Source organism: Piliocolobus tephrosceles, chromosome 21 (assembly GCF_002776525.5).
Source record: "Piliocolobus tephrosceles isolate RC106 chromosome 21, ASM277652v3, whole genome shotgun sequence".
In the NCBI taxonomy this organism is placed as follows: domain Eukaryota; kingdom Metazoa; phylum Chordata; class Mammalia; order Primates; family Cercopithecidae; genus Piliocolobus; species Piliocolobus tephrosceles.
This window is the reverse complement of record NC_045454.1, coordinates 27,221,678-27,237,043: the sequence shown is the minus strand read 5'-3', so window position 1 is coordinate 27,237,043 and position 15,366 is coordinate 27,221,678. Positions and strand designations below refer to the sequence as shown.

At 37.5% G+C, this 15,366-nt stretch overlaps 1 protein-coding gene and 1 pseudogene across 4 annotated transcripts in view; one reads left to right on the top strand and one right to left on the bottom strand.

Annotated features, from left to right (window-relative positions):
• URI1 (URI1 prefoldin like chaperone) overlaps positions 1-15,366 on the top strand; it is a 73,403-nt gene that overhangs the window by 38,192 nt on the left and 19,845 nt on the right. For all 3 annotated transcript variants that reach the window (XM_023229048.1, XM_023229050.3, XM_023229049.1), the window contains 2 exons: positions 3,623-3,701; positions 4,678-4,813. In XM_023229048.1, the coding sequence (XP_023084816.1) occupies positions 3,623-3,701; positions 4,678-4,813 (215 nt within the window). The remainder of the gene's footprint in view (positions 1-3,622; positions 3,702-4,677; positions 4,814-15,366) is intronic.
• LOC111553909 lies at positions 10,350-10,850 on the bottom strand (annotated as a pseudogene). Its single transcript, XR_002735115.2, has one exon. The product of XR_002735115.2 is annotated as a peptidyl-prolyl cis-trans isomerase FKBP2 pseudogene (transcript).

Genomic DNA, 15,366 nt, shown 5'->3' with positions numbered 1-15,366 from the left:
AAGGTGGTTAAAGTTTCTTAGATGCTTTATACGTATGCTTTAGTTCTTGTTTTCTATAAGGAATGTTGCATGAGGACGTTGGAAAAAAATTTAAAATTAAGAGTTGAAGGTGGAACCTAATCTATAAGGATCCATTATGTTGAAGCCAAAGAAGCAGGTCTAGCTATTGTAAGTAGGCTGGAGAGGTGTTTCTTAACTCTTATCTGGGTTTTGTTTTCCTGTGAAGAAAATTATTTTAAGCAATTACCATTTTTGATTACTGTAATATGACTCCTGTCCAAAAATTAATTACTTGTTTCTAATTATTAAAATAGAAAAAAAAACTGATCAAATTTTGTTAGGAATAAAGACCCTAGACTTACCTCGGTAATGCATTAGTTCTTAGCGTAACTTTTGTATTTTCTGTTGCATAGGCTTTGTGAACTTTAACAGGATTATTTAAGCCTGAAATAATAGAGAGACTATTTGGAGATCACTGTTTGACTAAGCGTTTGGTCCCGAACATTTCCACGAATGTAGCCTTTAGAGAGAGAGGGTTGTTCCTCAAGCTGTAGTTTCTTCCAGAGACACTGCTTGACTCCTCCTGGCCTCCCTTCATGAAGGATTTCTGCATGGGCTGCATTTTAAGTGATCTTCTACTTCATATTTTTAGAAAACTATTCAAAATTTATAAATAGCAACTCTAATCTTAAACTGCTCTCCAGTATGTCCACATTTTTGTGCTAGAGAGAATTATTAATAAGTTGAAAACTGAATACATTTGACTTGAAATACTGACATTGATCTCTGGTATTACCTGTTGTTGAACCTACTGTTCTTTTAATGTACAAAAGAGATGTTTTGTGAGGAAGTTTTTTTTTCTCCTAAGCATTGTTACCAAAATAAGGCCTATTGAATGGTAACTTTAATAGTAGCTTTTTAATATTCATAGAAACATTTAGATATCTAGGCTGGTGTATATAGTCCTTGAGCATTTGCAGAATTACTTATTTGAAACATAAATAAGCTGTTAGTGTTGTGTTATTAATAGTGAGTGTTGACTGTCTAGGCACTATGCCAGTCAGTCCTATGGAGACATTCTCCCATTGATTGCTCATACCAGTCCTGTTTCCAAAGCCTCTGAATGGTTACGTTCAGCTGTACTGTCTTTCAGCAAGTTACGCTATTTGTGTCAAGTTGGTTAGTGAAATCTTGTGGGTAATAGTCTTTCTGAAAAGTTTTGGAATTGGTGATTTTGATGCTTCATGAAAAAAATGAGTTTTGAGTTTTGGAACCAACATAGTAGATGTTCCATGCTGGGCAGTGTGTTAGACCTTTTATATTTAATTCTGTTGAACCTGTGAGATAAGTATTAGTCCAGTTTTGCCATTGAAGATACAAAGACTAAGGTGAATTTGTGTAAATTGCATGTAGAGCTTGGGATTCACTCTCTGGTCTGACTTCAAAGCCATGTTCTTTCTGGTACATAGCCTTGTGCATGAAGTTGTTTGCCATTTTATCCATATAAAAATTTTCCAGGAGGAGGATTTTTACCTTAAAATAATAAAACATGTTTTATATTTATTTATAGAAAAGGATTTTTTGGGGGGAAAGTTTATAAAAAGCAGTTGCACACTAGAAAACGAGAAAGCTTTCATGAAATAATGCAGGTCAGAAGACCTAGCTAGGTCAAACTCATTGCTTACCTCATCTTGATAGAGGAGATCTGGCTTCTTGCTATGTGGGTTTTCCATCTTCCTTCTACTTTGTTTTCTGTAAGAGAAAAATATTGATAAGTGACATTTATTATAGGATATGTAAAATAATATATATTTGAAATTCCTTAAGATCTTAAGGCTAATTTTTTTATTAATTATGCTACTGTTGCTTCAGGGAACTAAGCAGTAAGCTGAAACCAATTCTGTGATGTTTATAGCGTAGTCATTTATATTATCTGGAGAGTTGTTACCTACATTGCAGTTTATCCTGATTTCAATTTGACAATGTCTACATGTTCTTTTAAATTGCTTGCTGAGTTGGTGAGTTTTTGTTTCTGTTATTTTTAAGAACTGACAACATCCTTCTGCTTAAAAAAAATTCAGCGCTGTAGTTTTGCTTGCAGCCTGTATTTTAGCAGGAAACCCAATCTCCAGCAAAAGTTTGAAAACGGGCATCTTGGCATAGGCTGCTGCCTGGTATTACTCAAAAAGAAGGGCTCTTCATTTCCAGCAGGTGTTAAGAGCTGAGTAAGGCCCATAGCATGGAAATATGATCATCTCTGCCACTACAGAGTTACGTACACCTTTTGGTTGTTTGAAATTACTTATTTGGTAGCTCTGTTTGATATAGCAAGAAACAGACTCCTAAGCCAAATTGAAACGCCTTTTGTATTATCTCTACTTAATTTCTTCTACCCCCCAGTTGATTCTCTCTTACCTTAATCACATTATTATGAATAATTGAAGAGCTGATAACACATTTTTCAGTCTAAAGTTTTCTGATGAGGACTAAAACATCTGATCAAATTTCATGTTCATGATTTCAACTTCACAGCCAGTATCTGTTCACTCAAAAGCTTTATTAAATCTCTTCCTTTGGCCCAGTGTGTTGGCTCACGCCTGTAATCCCAGCACTTTTGGGAGGCTGCGGCGGAGGGGATCGCTTGAAGCCAGGAGTTCGAGACCAGCCTGGCCAACATGGCGAAGAAACCTAATCTCTATGGAAAATACAAAAATTAACTGGGCTTGGTGGCATGCGCCTGTAGTTGTCAGTTACTCGGGAGGCTAAGGCAGGGGAATCACTAGAACCTAGGAGGTGGAGGTTGCAGTGAGCTGAGATTGTACCACTGCACTCCAGCCTGGGCAACAGAGAGAGACTGTCTTAAAATAAATAATCTCTTCTGTCTTCATCTTGAGTCCCTGCTTCTCTCCAAACATCAGGCCTTCTTTTACTGTCTCCCTTAATTTTCGCATTTTATTTAGTCCAGAGTCTTGTATCTTAAAAAACAGTAATTCTCAAAATTTGAGTATTCTGCTTCTAAATGCCGAAGTCCCTGAAGAGTCTTAATTCTTCAATAAATGTGTGGTAGAATAATGCCATTGCTAAACTTTATAAAAACAGGGTTTTAAAACTAAAAACCACATTAATCTTTAATTTGCTAAAATTAGGTTTTTGATTAGCTTGTTTTGTGATACCTGGCCTACTGGTCCTCCCAAAATGCTGGGGTTACAGGCGTGAGCCACCACACCTGACCGAAAGAACAGATTTAATAAAGCTTTTGAGTGAGGCCGGTGCAGTGCCTCATGCCTGTAACCCCAGCACTTTGGGAGGCTGAGGTGGGCAGATCATGAGGAGTTCAAGACCAGCCTGACCAACATGGTGAAACCCCGTCTCTACTGAAAATACAAAAACTAGCTGTGCATGGTGGCGCACATCTGTAATCCCAGCTACTCAGGAGGCTGAGGCAGGAGAATTGCTTGAACCCAGGAGGCGGAGGATGCAGTGAGGTGAGATCACGCCACTGCACTTTAGCCTGGGTGACAGAGCAACACTCTGTCTCAAAAAAAACAAAAAAAGAAAAAACAAAAAAAAGGAAAAGAAAAATCGTTAATAATTTGTATATTTGGTGTTTTTTTGTCAACAGGAAGAAGGTAGATAATGACTATAATGCCCTTCGAGAAAGACTCAGCACCTTGCCTGATAAATTGTCTTACAATATAATGGTATGTTTGGTGTGTTTCTTTTAAAGTAATAGTTGTTTGTTGTAAACATATTAACTGTGTTGGTTCACAGAATGCCAAGCTGATGGACTGTGTATGAGGTAACTACGTAGCAAGGAAGATTTGTTTTACTTTATAAGAACACTCTAATTGTAGTGGTCGCTGGTATTTACCTTTTTTTTTTCAGAATATATATGGTGACATAAATGACATAAATATTAGCACAAAATTGGACATATTTCGAATGGAAACTTACTATATAAAAAATGTAATTATGACAGAAATATGGCACTTAGTCATTTCTTGTTAGCCAGAGCAGGAATAGGCCATAATGTTTTGTAATTCACAGAATTAAACCTTAGGACATTGATTTTTATATAAAAACGTGCTGCTAATTTCTGTTTTAATGATCTTCACATCGACATAGTGATCTGTTCATGAGCCCTGGATTAGAACCTTTCATTGCATGAATATTCTTTCTTACGAAGACTTTGTTCTTTTATACTAGTTCAAGTATTTTGTATATATAGCTAGGTAGATCCATTAAAGCTGTTTGTTTACTAATTCCTGCTTTGCAAAAATGGCTATTTTATTGAAAATAATTTTTAGTTTTCTTTATCAAAAGTATTTTGCATTGACAGTGTTTCACTACTGGTTGCTTTCATTTAGATTTGCAAGTGAATGAAAAGTATAAACATGCCGAGACAGTACGACTTTCTTTAAGAGCTGTATGTAAATATGGTGTGAATTTATTTTCCTGTTTTAACATTGATTTATGAACATAAAGCAATTTTCTGTAGATTTTCCTAGTAAAATTTTAATATAATGTTAAATTTCTGTGAAGCTGGCATTTTATTTTTACCAACGTATAAATAAAAAAATTCAGTGTTAATGTAAGGCTTTTAATGCAAAGTGTTTTATAAAATGTATTTTTCAGTGTTTTACGTTTTTTCCCTTTTTTCTGTTTTTTAAACAATAGGTACCATTTGGCCCTTTTGCCTTCATGCCAGGAAAACTTGTCCATACTAATGAAGTCACTGTTTTACTGGGGGACAACTGGTTTGCAAAGTGCTCAGCAAAGCAGGCTGTAGATTTAGTTGAGCACCGGAAGGAACGTAGGTACCCATTTTAAATGATGTTTCTTTGTTGTGTATGTATCTATTCACAGATTGCCAAGCTGAAGGACTGTTTCTTACCAAAACTACCTTCCATGATTTATGAATCCAGGCTATTTGTGATTCTGTTGAATTGTAGGTAGTTTGGGTAATACCAACATTTGAGAATGAGTTAGAGAATGGAGCATCTGGGTTGGAAATGTCACCTACATTGGCATGTTATCTGAAGTTACAAAGTTTCGAAGTCATTATGTGATTTTTGTAGTTAGAAGTTGGGAAGACATAAAAATTGGAGTCATTTTGTACTTTATAATTGTTTTTTTTTTGTTGCTATTATAGACTTATTTTTGCACTTAATACTTTAGTACACAGAAATAACGTGTTTTCTCCTTAGTGAACTAAGAGAAATACCTATTTACGTAAGTAGACAATTCTTTAAAATGCTTTTTGGTTTGGGAAAAAAACATATTTTCATTTGATAGAGGAGACCAGGTGTGAAAAGTTGCTACCTAAAACAGCACCCTTATCCTTTTTCAGTTGTTTGATTTCTCTGCATCACTTTATTAAGGCAGCTCTTGAGTTTTATCTGTGCTGTTATCTGTAGGTGTATAGAAGCCTACATACACACACACACCACACACTACACATTTTGCAGTTGGATGAGATAGCTTGGGTTCTAGCTTAGTTATATTTTAAAATTAGGTTCAATTTCTAATCTGTTGTTATTTCTGGAATACGTATTTAGACTGACAGTATCATATCCGCCCTACCTGCTTTTTAACCTTTCAGTTAAATGTGTATTTGAAAATAAATGTTGAGAAGATCCTTTTGTATAAATAAGGTCATACTAGACAGAAAACAGCTGAGTTTTCTAAAGCTGAACTTGATTTCACTTATACATGAGTGAGTACTAGAGAACTCATTTACTCAGTGAAATTCTGGGAACTATATTTGGAGACTGTAATTGCAAATCAACTCCTATAAGTTTATAATTGATATATATTTTGATCTTTTGTGACACTAATCAGAATCTTATTGTTAGGCCTGTATGTAATTATAAATCTTTTGGCTTTGCTGCATTATTTTTGTCATGTATATTAGTGAAAGAGAATGGGCATACTTTTTTCTTAAGGACCTTACTGAAGATGAAGCCTCTCTTTATATACTGAAGTAGCTCTGATGTTACGAAATGAATCCATAGCCTGTTGAAGTTTGTTCACGTTGATTTTCATATTTCAGTGAAAAAAATCATCATAATTAGTTATAACTTAAAATATTAATGGGAATACTTTTACTACAATAGAATAGAGCTCTAGAGTAGAGAAACATGTTTTGTTAAAACACTTTCTGGTAGTTAAATACGGTTTTGGAAAGTGACCAAACATAGGTGACTTTTGGGATCAATATTTATCTAAAATAATTTTTAAAATACATATTTCCTATTACAGTAAATTCTGGGCTGGGCACAGTGGCTCATGCCTGTAATCCCAGCACTTTGGGAGGCCAAGACAGGTGGATCACCTGAGGTTAGGAGTTCGAGACCAGCCCAACCAACATGGTGAAACTCTGTCTCTACAAAAATTAGCCAGGCGTGGTGGTGTGTGACTGTAGTCCCAACTACTTGGGAGGCTGAGCTGGGAGGATCACTTGAACCTGGGAGATGGAGGTTGCAGTGAGCTGAGATTGTGCCACTGCACTCCAGCCTGGGTAACAAAAGCGAAATTCTGTGTCAAAAAAAAAAAATTCTGTAAAGCTATTTTATTCACATGGTTTTATAATTTATAATAACTGAAGGAAATACTTAGGTATATTGTTGTACTTAACATTTATTAAGAAAAGGTACTTTATTTTTCTTAAGGCAGAGGAAATACAACCAGTTAAACACATAGTCATCTATATCATGGTTGACTAGGGTAATTGGAGAAGGTCTGAGTTACAACACGTGTCATGATTTGTTTAACCAGCACCACAGTCAGGACACAGAATAGGATACAAGATACTGCTCTCAGGACTCAGCTCCTATCAAAACCTCCCTCACACCGCCCCTTGGTGGTCAAACCCTATCGCTGCCTCTAAGGGTTGACGACCTCAAGTCTGTGTCTTTTGAGACTAGCTTCTTCACTTGCTGTAATGCCTCATCCAGGTGGTTCTGTATATTAAAAGTCATTTCTTTTATTGCTGAGGAGTGTTCCATTACATGCATATCTATTAAATGCACGTACAACAGTTTTTCCATTCACCTTTTGAGGGACATTTGGGTGCTTCCATTTGTTGGCAGTTAGGAACAGAGCTGCTGTAAGCCTTTGTGTACAGGTTTTTGTGCGAACATACATTTTTATTGCTGTTGGTAAATACCTACAAGTGAGATTGTTAGATCATATGATAAGTGTATGTTCAGTTTTTAAGACACTATCAAGCTGTTTTCCAAAGTGACTGTATGATTTACATCTCTTTCAGCAGTGTGTGAGAGTGGTAGCTCTGTGTCTTTACCACCCCTTGATATTCTCAGTTTAAAAAGTGTAGCCATTTGAATAGGTGTATAGTGGTTTTAATTTGTTGTTGCCTAATGATGTTGAGCATTGATTCATGCACTTATTTTATCTTTGTGTCGTCTTTTACCTGTTGAACTCTTTTGCCCATTTTAAAAAATTGGGTTAAATATGCTTTTTTTTCTTTTTTGAGATGGAGTCTCACTCTTGCTCAGGCTGGAGTGCAGTGGGGTGATCTCGGCTCACTGCAACCTCTGTCTCCCAGGTTCAAGCAATTCTCCTGCCTCAGCCTCCTGAGTAGCTGGGATTACAGGCGTGCGCCACCACGCCTGGCTATTTTTTTGTATTTTTAGTAGAGATGGGGTTTCACCATGTTGGTCAAGCTGGTCTTCAACTTCTGACCTCAGGTGATCCACCTGCCTCAGCCTCCCAGAGTGCTGGGATTACATGCGTGTGCCACCGCACCTGGCCTGGGTTGTATATTTTCTTGTTATTTTATTTCATTTTATTTTTTTAAATTGGAGTCTTGCTCTGTCGCCTAGGCTGGAGTGCAGTGGCGTGATCTCAGCTCACTGCAACCTCCGCCTCCCAGGTTCAAGCGATTCTCCTGCCCTGTGCCACCATGCCCGGCTAATTTTTGTATTTTTGGTAGAGATGGGGTTTCACCATGTTGATTAGGCTGGTCTTGAACTCCTGACCTCGTGATCCTCCCGCCTCGTGATCCACCCACCTTGGCCTCCCAAAGTGCTAGGATTACAGGTGTGAGCTCCTTACCCTGCTGCATTGTATTTTTTTTTTTTTTGAGACGAGTCTCTTGCCCAGGCTGGAGTGCAGTGGCGCGATCTCGGCTCACTGCAAGCTCCGCCTCCCAGGTTCCCGCCGTTCTCCTGCCTCAGCCTCCGTGTAGCTGGGACTACAGGCGCGCACCACCACGTCCGGCTAATTTTTTTGTATTTTTAGTAGAGACGGGGTTTCACCGTGTGAGCCAGGATGGTCTCGATCTCCTGACCTTGTGAGCCGCCCGCCTCGGCCTCCCAAAGTGCTGGGATTACAGGCGTGAGACACCGCGCCCGGCCTGTGTTGTATATTTTACTGTTGTTTTGTGTGTTTTTTTTTTTTTTTTTTTTTTATATATTCTGGATTTAAGCTCTTTGTTAAATAGGTGATTCGCAAGTATTTTCTCCCACTTTGCATCTTGTCTTTTCATTCTCTTAACTGTCTTTCCAGAGCAAAAGTTTTTAATTATGAAGTTCAGCTTTTAGCTTTTTTTAATGGATCATATGTGTAGTGTCATATCTAAGAATGCTTTACCTAACCTTAGTTCTTGAAGATTTTCTCCTATGTTTTCTTCTAAAAGTTTTATACTTTGACATTTTACAATTAGATCTGATTGATTTTAAGTTAATTTTTGTTCGAAGTGTGGGGTTTAGGTCACGGTTCATTTTTCTTGCATATGGATGTCCGGTTGCTCCAAGACTATGTTGAAAATACTGTTCTTTCTCCATTGAAATGACTTTGCATCTTTGTGAAAAATGAGTTGGCAACAAGACCATCTTAGATACCCCACTAGGATGGTTATAATAAAAAAGACAGTAACACTTGTTGGTGAGGATGTGAAAAAATTGGAACCCTCATTCATTCCTGGTGGGACGCCACTTTGGAGAACAGTTTGGAGTTTTTCAGCAAGTTAAACATTGTGTTTTACTGTGATCTAGCAGTTCCACACCTAGATAGTATTCTACCCAAGTGAAATAAAAACATGTCCACAAATACTTGTACATGAATGTTAAGAGCAGCACTGTTTTTGATAGCCGAAACATGGTAACAACCCAAATGTCTATCAACTAATGAAGGGGTAAGTGTCATACATCCGTACAGTGGAATGTTGTTTGGCAATAAAAAGACATGTGCCTTGAAAACATTAGAATAAATTAAAGGAGTTACAAAAGACCACATATTGTATGATTCCATTTACATGAAATATTCAGAATAGGCAAATTTATAAAACAAAGGAGAGTAGTGGCTGCTTAGGGCCAGGAAGGTATGGGAGAGAATGGAGAGTGACTGCTAAAGAGTATAGAGATTTTTAAGGGCAGTGAAAATATAAAAATGCAGATTTTGGTGATGATTGTGCAACACTGTGAATATATGAAAACCATCGAATTGTACATTTTAAATGGGTGAATTGTATGGCGTGTGAATTATAGCTTACTTAAATTGTTAAAAAACACATGAATGAGCCGTTTTGTATAGTTGTGTTTTTGGACCATCTTTTCTGTTTCTTTATCTATGTGTCTGTCTCTTTGCTGATGCCAGTCTGTTTTGATTACGATAGCATTATAAATGTGTTCCTTAAAGTTGGTAGTAGTATGGGTGTTCTAATTTATTCTTTCCAAATTGTTTTGGCTGTTCTACCTCCTTTGGCTTTCCATACACATTTTAGAAACCACTCGTTTATGTTTACAAAAAGTCTTGGTGGGATTTTGATTGGAATTGTGCTAAATCAACACATTAATTTGGGGAGAATTGACCTCTTAACTATTAAATCTTCCAGTATGTAAGTACTTCCAGCCTGTAAATACAGTGTATCTCTGTATTTAGGACTTCTTTCATCAGTTTTGTAGTTTTTGAGCATATAGATCATATGTGTTTTGTTAGGTTTATATTTAAGTGTTTCATCTGTTGTGAAGCTATTGTAAATGATGGCATTTAAAAATTTTGTTTTACCGGTGTTCTAGTATGTAGAAATAACTCTTTTTAAAAAAGAATTAACATTGGATCTTCCCTTCATGCTGACCACATTTGTTAGTTCTCTGAACTTTTTTGGGGTAGATTCCATGGGATTTTTCTATGTAGACAATCATGCCTTTTGTAAACAGCTCCTATTTTTTTATTCCTTTCCAATGTGTATACACTTTATTTCTTTTTCTTGCCTTATTTCCTTGGCTAGGACTTGCAGTATAGTATAGTATGTGTATAGATATACACATTTATTTATTTATTTATTTTTTGGGGGGGGGGCTTTTAAGTTTTTTTTTTTTTTTTTTGAACAGTCTGGTCCCTGATGGGGGCCTCTTCCCCTACCCCTCCCCAGTCTGGTTACAGCTCAGATGGTCGCTCGATTTTGAGCAGCTCCACCTCGAACACCAGGATTGCACCGCCTGGAATCTTTGGGGGAGCTCTCCACCCTCCATACCCCAGCTTGGATGGCATCACCAGCTTGCGCTTTTCCACCTCACACATCCCCAGCAGCCCCTGGTCCCAGCCCTTGATGACCTGGCCTGTGCCAAGGGAGAAGACAAAGGGCTGGTTCTGGGGCAGGCTGCTGTCAAACTCTGTCCCATCTTCCAACTTCCCCATGTGGTGCATGTGCAGGACATCCCCTTTACGCGATTTGATGGGACAGTGGTCCACCCACTTCTTGACCCTGATCTGCAGCTTCCTTTTGCCCTCGGCCCCCGTGGCCATGGCCACTGCGCTCAGGCAGATGGACAGTACTGTCAGGACCTGGACCCAGCTCAGCCTCATGTCTCTCCTCGCTGCGCCCCTGCAGTATAATATTGAATAGGAGTGGTAAGAGTAGGTAGGCATCTTGGTCTTGAAACTGATCTTCTGGGGAAGACATTTGGTATTTTACTGTTAAATGTGGTGTTAGCTGTAGGTTTTTTTAAAGAATTAATACTCCCTATTAGTTTAGGGAACTTTCTGCCTGCTTCTAATTTGCGGATTTTGTAAATGAAAAGATGTTGAATTTTGTCAAATGTATTTTCTGCATGTATTGGTACAATCTTGTAGTTTTTCTTCTGTATCTGTTAATGTGGTGGATTATATTGATTGATTTTTCTTCTCTGGATGAACCGCATTTGGTCATGGTGTGTTATTGCTTTCATATATTACTGGATTTGATACGTTGAGCTTTTTTTGTTTAATATTGGCATGGTGCATATTTTTCCATCTCTTTTACTTTTATGCTAACTATATAATATTTAAAGTGGGTTTCTTTTTTGTTGTTTTTTTGAGACGGAGCCTTGCTCTGTTGCCCAGGCTGGAGTGCAGTGGCACAATCTTGACTCGCTGCAACCTCCACCTCCCAAGTTCAAGTGATTCTCCCACCTCAGCCTCCCGTGTAGCTGGGATTACAGGCGAGTGCCACCACGCCCAGCTAATTTTTGTATTTTTTGTAGAGATGGGGTTTCACCATGTTGGCCAGGCTGATCTCGAACCCTTGACCTCAAGCAATCTGCCTACCTTGGCCTCCCAAAGTGTTAGGATTACAGGTGTGAGCCACTGCACCCGGCCTAAAGTGAGTTTCTTTTAGACAGCATGGGCCTTTCCTTTGTAATTCATTCTGATAATTTCAGTCTTTTAATTGATGTATTTAGACCATTTACATTTAATGTAATATGTTTGGATTTAGGTTTGGCATTCTCCCACTGTTTTTGTTCCTCTTGTTCCCCTTTCTTGTCCTATTTTAGATTATTTAATATTTTTAGTATCTTATTACTCTGTTTTTGCTGAAATAGGAACTTCTTAAAATATTTTTAGTGTTACAAATTAGGGATTAATGTATTTCACATGAACTTAAAAGTTTTTACTCTAAATACTTGTGAGTTCTTTTTCAGGTTAGAGAGCAATTTTTTTTTTGTTGTTGTTGTTGAAGAAAAGAGTACGTCTTCAGTGAGACTAAGTGAAAAGACCAGGATTTAATCAGAGGTTTCTACAGTATAGACATGTTTTTGGTAATTTTGTTTCTGCATGTCTCTGTAATCTACTTTTGAATACTGGGAGAATCACCCAGAGTGAAACAGGGTCTCACTCTGTTGCCCATGTATCTTTTGTTCAGAGTTGTATCTGACACATTTATTTTATCTTATTTTTACTTTTGTCTTAAAAAATGCATACTTAGTCTTCATTTTTACAATGAAGTTATTTTTACTAAATGGAAGGGTGGACATGAAGGGATGAGATCATGAACCGGGGTAATGGCTGTGGGCTTAGAGAAGCGATCAGATGCAGGGAGAATTTCTGAGCCTGATAGGACTTGGCAACTGATTGAATGTGAAGGTTGAGGGGAAGCATTGGATGAGTGGTGACCTAGAGGCAATGTTGTTAACATAATCAAGTAAGTTTGTAGATCACTGCACACTGCTTTTCCCTCTACCAGAGAGTCAAATGCACATAGGCACATTACTTAGAAGCCCTGTAATGAAAAATATCCCTTTAGTTTTGTTTAATATTGTGGTTCCCAAACTTACTTGATTTTGAGAAACTTTTAACTTGTAATGTCTATTATCTCACAGAGCATTCTAAAGAAAATCTTGATTTAGGAATACATTTTTAGGCAGATTTCAGAAGAAAGTGGGTGATAAGACATTGTTAGCACCGAATACAGCTTTTTTTTTTTTTTTTAAGTGATAGGAGAAGAAAGATTGTATATGAGGGACATCAGGTCATTCACAAGATGGGCTTTTTTAAAAATTATTTTTTTGGTAGGTTATGGACATGATACAAAATCTAAAGGATACTTATTAAAAAAGAACTATGCTTCCTTTTCTTGTTCTTTAACATCCAGTTTACCTCTCTGGAGGCATCACTATTATCAGTATCTTACTCATTATTGCAGGGATATTCTGTGCGTTTACAGCTATGGACTTAGGCATTCCCACTCCACCCTGTACACATCCACTCAAATTGTAGGCACACTTTTTTTTGTTTGTTTTTTGTTTTGGCAGCTTGCTGTCTTACTCTTTTCATGGCTGTATAGTATTACATTGTACCATAGTTTATTTAGCCAGTCCTTTACTCATAGGCCTTTAGACCGTCTTCCTTTTTTTTTGCTATTGAAGACAATGCTGCAGTGAATAACCTCTCTCTTTCTCTCTCTCTGTGTGTGTGTGTGTGTGTGTGTGTGTCTATGTATGTATGTATGTATCATTTTGTACTTGTGTATATCTGTAGGATGAATGACTAGGATTGAATTGCTGGCATGAAGTGAGATTTTTAACTTTGACAGTGCTGGCCTTAACAGACTGACTACACCTTTGCCAACCCATTGTGTTTGCAAAGTTTTTTTGGAACTGATACCTTATTGTAGGCCCCCTGGCACCACTAACTAACTGTCTTTTCTTCCTTTTCCTCCCCTCCCCTCCCTTCCCTTCCCCTCTGTCACATGGTTGGTCATCAATAACCACCATCCATCTCCAGATATTTTTCATCTTCTTAAGCTAAAACTGTACCAGTTAAGTGATAACGCCCCATTTTTTCCTTCCTTTCTCTCCCCCATCCCCTGGTAACCACTATTCTACTTTCTGTATGAATTTGGCTACATAAGTGGAATCCTGCAGTATTTGTCCCTTTGTGTCTGGATTATTTCACTTAATGTTTTCTAGGTTCATCTATGTTGTAGCACATATCAGAATTTCCTTTTTAAGGATGAACAATGTTTTATTTTATGAATAATGTGAATTATTCTGTTTGCTATTGTAAATAATGCTGCTATGAATATAGGTATATAAATATTTATTGAGTTCCCTGCTTTAAATTATTTGGGGTATATATCTGAAAGTGGAATTGCTGGATCATATGGAAATATATATATATATATTTTTTGAAACAGGGTCTCACTGTGTTGCCCAGGCTGGGCGTGCAGTGGTGCAGTCTTGGCTCACTGCAGCCTCCACCTCCCAGGTTCAAGAGCCTTCCTGCCTCAGCCTCCCGAGTAGCTGGGACTACAGGTGTGTGCCATCATGCCCGGCTAATTTTTGTATTTTTAGTAGAGACAGTGTTTCACCATATTGGCCAAGCTGGTCTTGAACTCCTGACCTCAGGTGATCTATCTGCCTCAGTCTCCCAAAGTGCTGGGATTACAGGCGTGAGCCACTGTGCCCGGCCTAATGTTGTGTTTTTTAAGGAACTTCTATTCTGTCTTTCACAACACCTGTACCATTTTATATTCTCACCACCAAAATACAAGGAATCTGGTTTTCCCACATTTTTGTCAACACTTGTTACTATATTTTTAGTATATAAAATAAATATATTTTAAAGTGGCATACCATCAAGGAATGTAGTTTGAAGTGGATGTGAAGTGATACATCATTAGGGTTTTGGTTTGTATTTCTTCAGTGATTAATTATGTTGAGCATCATTTCATGTGTTTATTGGCCACATTATATATCATCTTTGGAGAAATGTCTATTCAAGTCCTTTGCCCATTTTTTATTGCAGTTGTTTGTTTTTCTTGTTGAGTTGTAGTTCTTTATATATTCTGGATATTAGTCCCTTATCAGTATTTTCTCCTGGTCTGTGGGTTGCCCTTTTACTTTCTTATATTTTTATTTTTTTGTCTTACTTAAAAAAAAAAAAAGTAGCTGCCAGGTAGAGTGCCCTTTTACTTTCTTGATAATGTCCTTTGATGCACAAAATTTTTTAATTTTCATTGTCCAGTTAGTGTTTTTTTGTTTTTGCCTATGCCTTTCATGTCATATCCAAGAAATTGTTGCCAAATGTCATGAAGCAGCTTCCCTCTGTCTTTTTTTTTAAGTTTCCTAGATTTATCTCTTCATTTAGATCTTCATTTAGGTTGCTGTATCCATTTTGAGTTATATTTTATATATACTTGTAAGGTAAGGGTCCAACTTTATTCTTTTGCATGTGGTTCCAGTTTTCTCAACACAGTTTGTTGAAAAGACTGTCCTGGCCGGGCGCGGTGGCTCACACCTGTAATCCCAGCACTTTGGGAGGCCGAGACGGGCGGATCATGAGGTCAGGAGATCGAGACCATCCTGGCTAACATGGTCCTTACCTTTTTGAATGGTTTTTACACTCTTGTCAAAAATCATTTGGTCATATATTTATGAGGTCTTATGTCTGAGCTCTGTATTCTATTTTTTGGTCCGTATGTCTGTATTTATGTTGCTACCACATTATTTTGATTAGGATAGCTTTGTAGTAAATTTTGAAAACAGAAAGATGAGACTTCCAACTTAGTTTTTTTTTTTTTTTTTTTTTTTTTTTTAAGATTGTTTTGGTTATTGGGGGACTCTTGAGACTCCATGTGAAGTT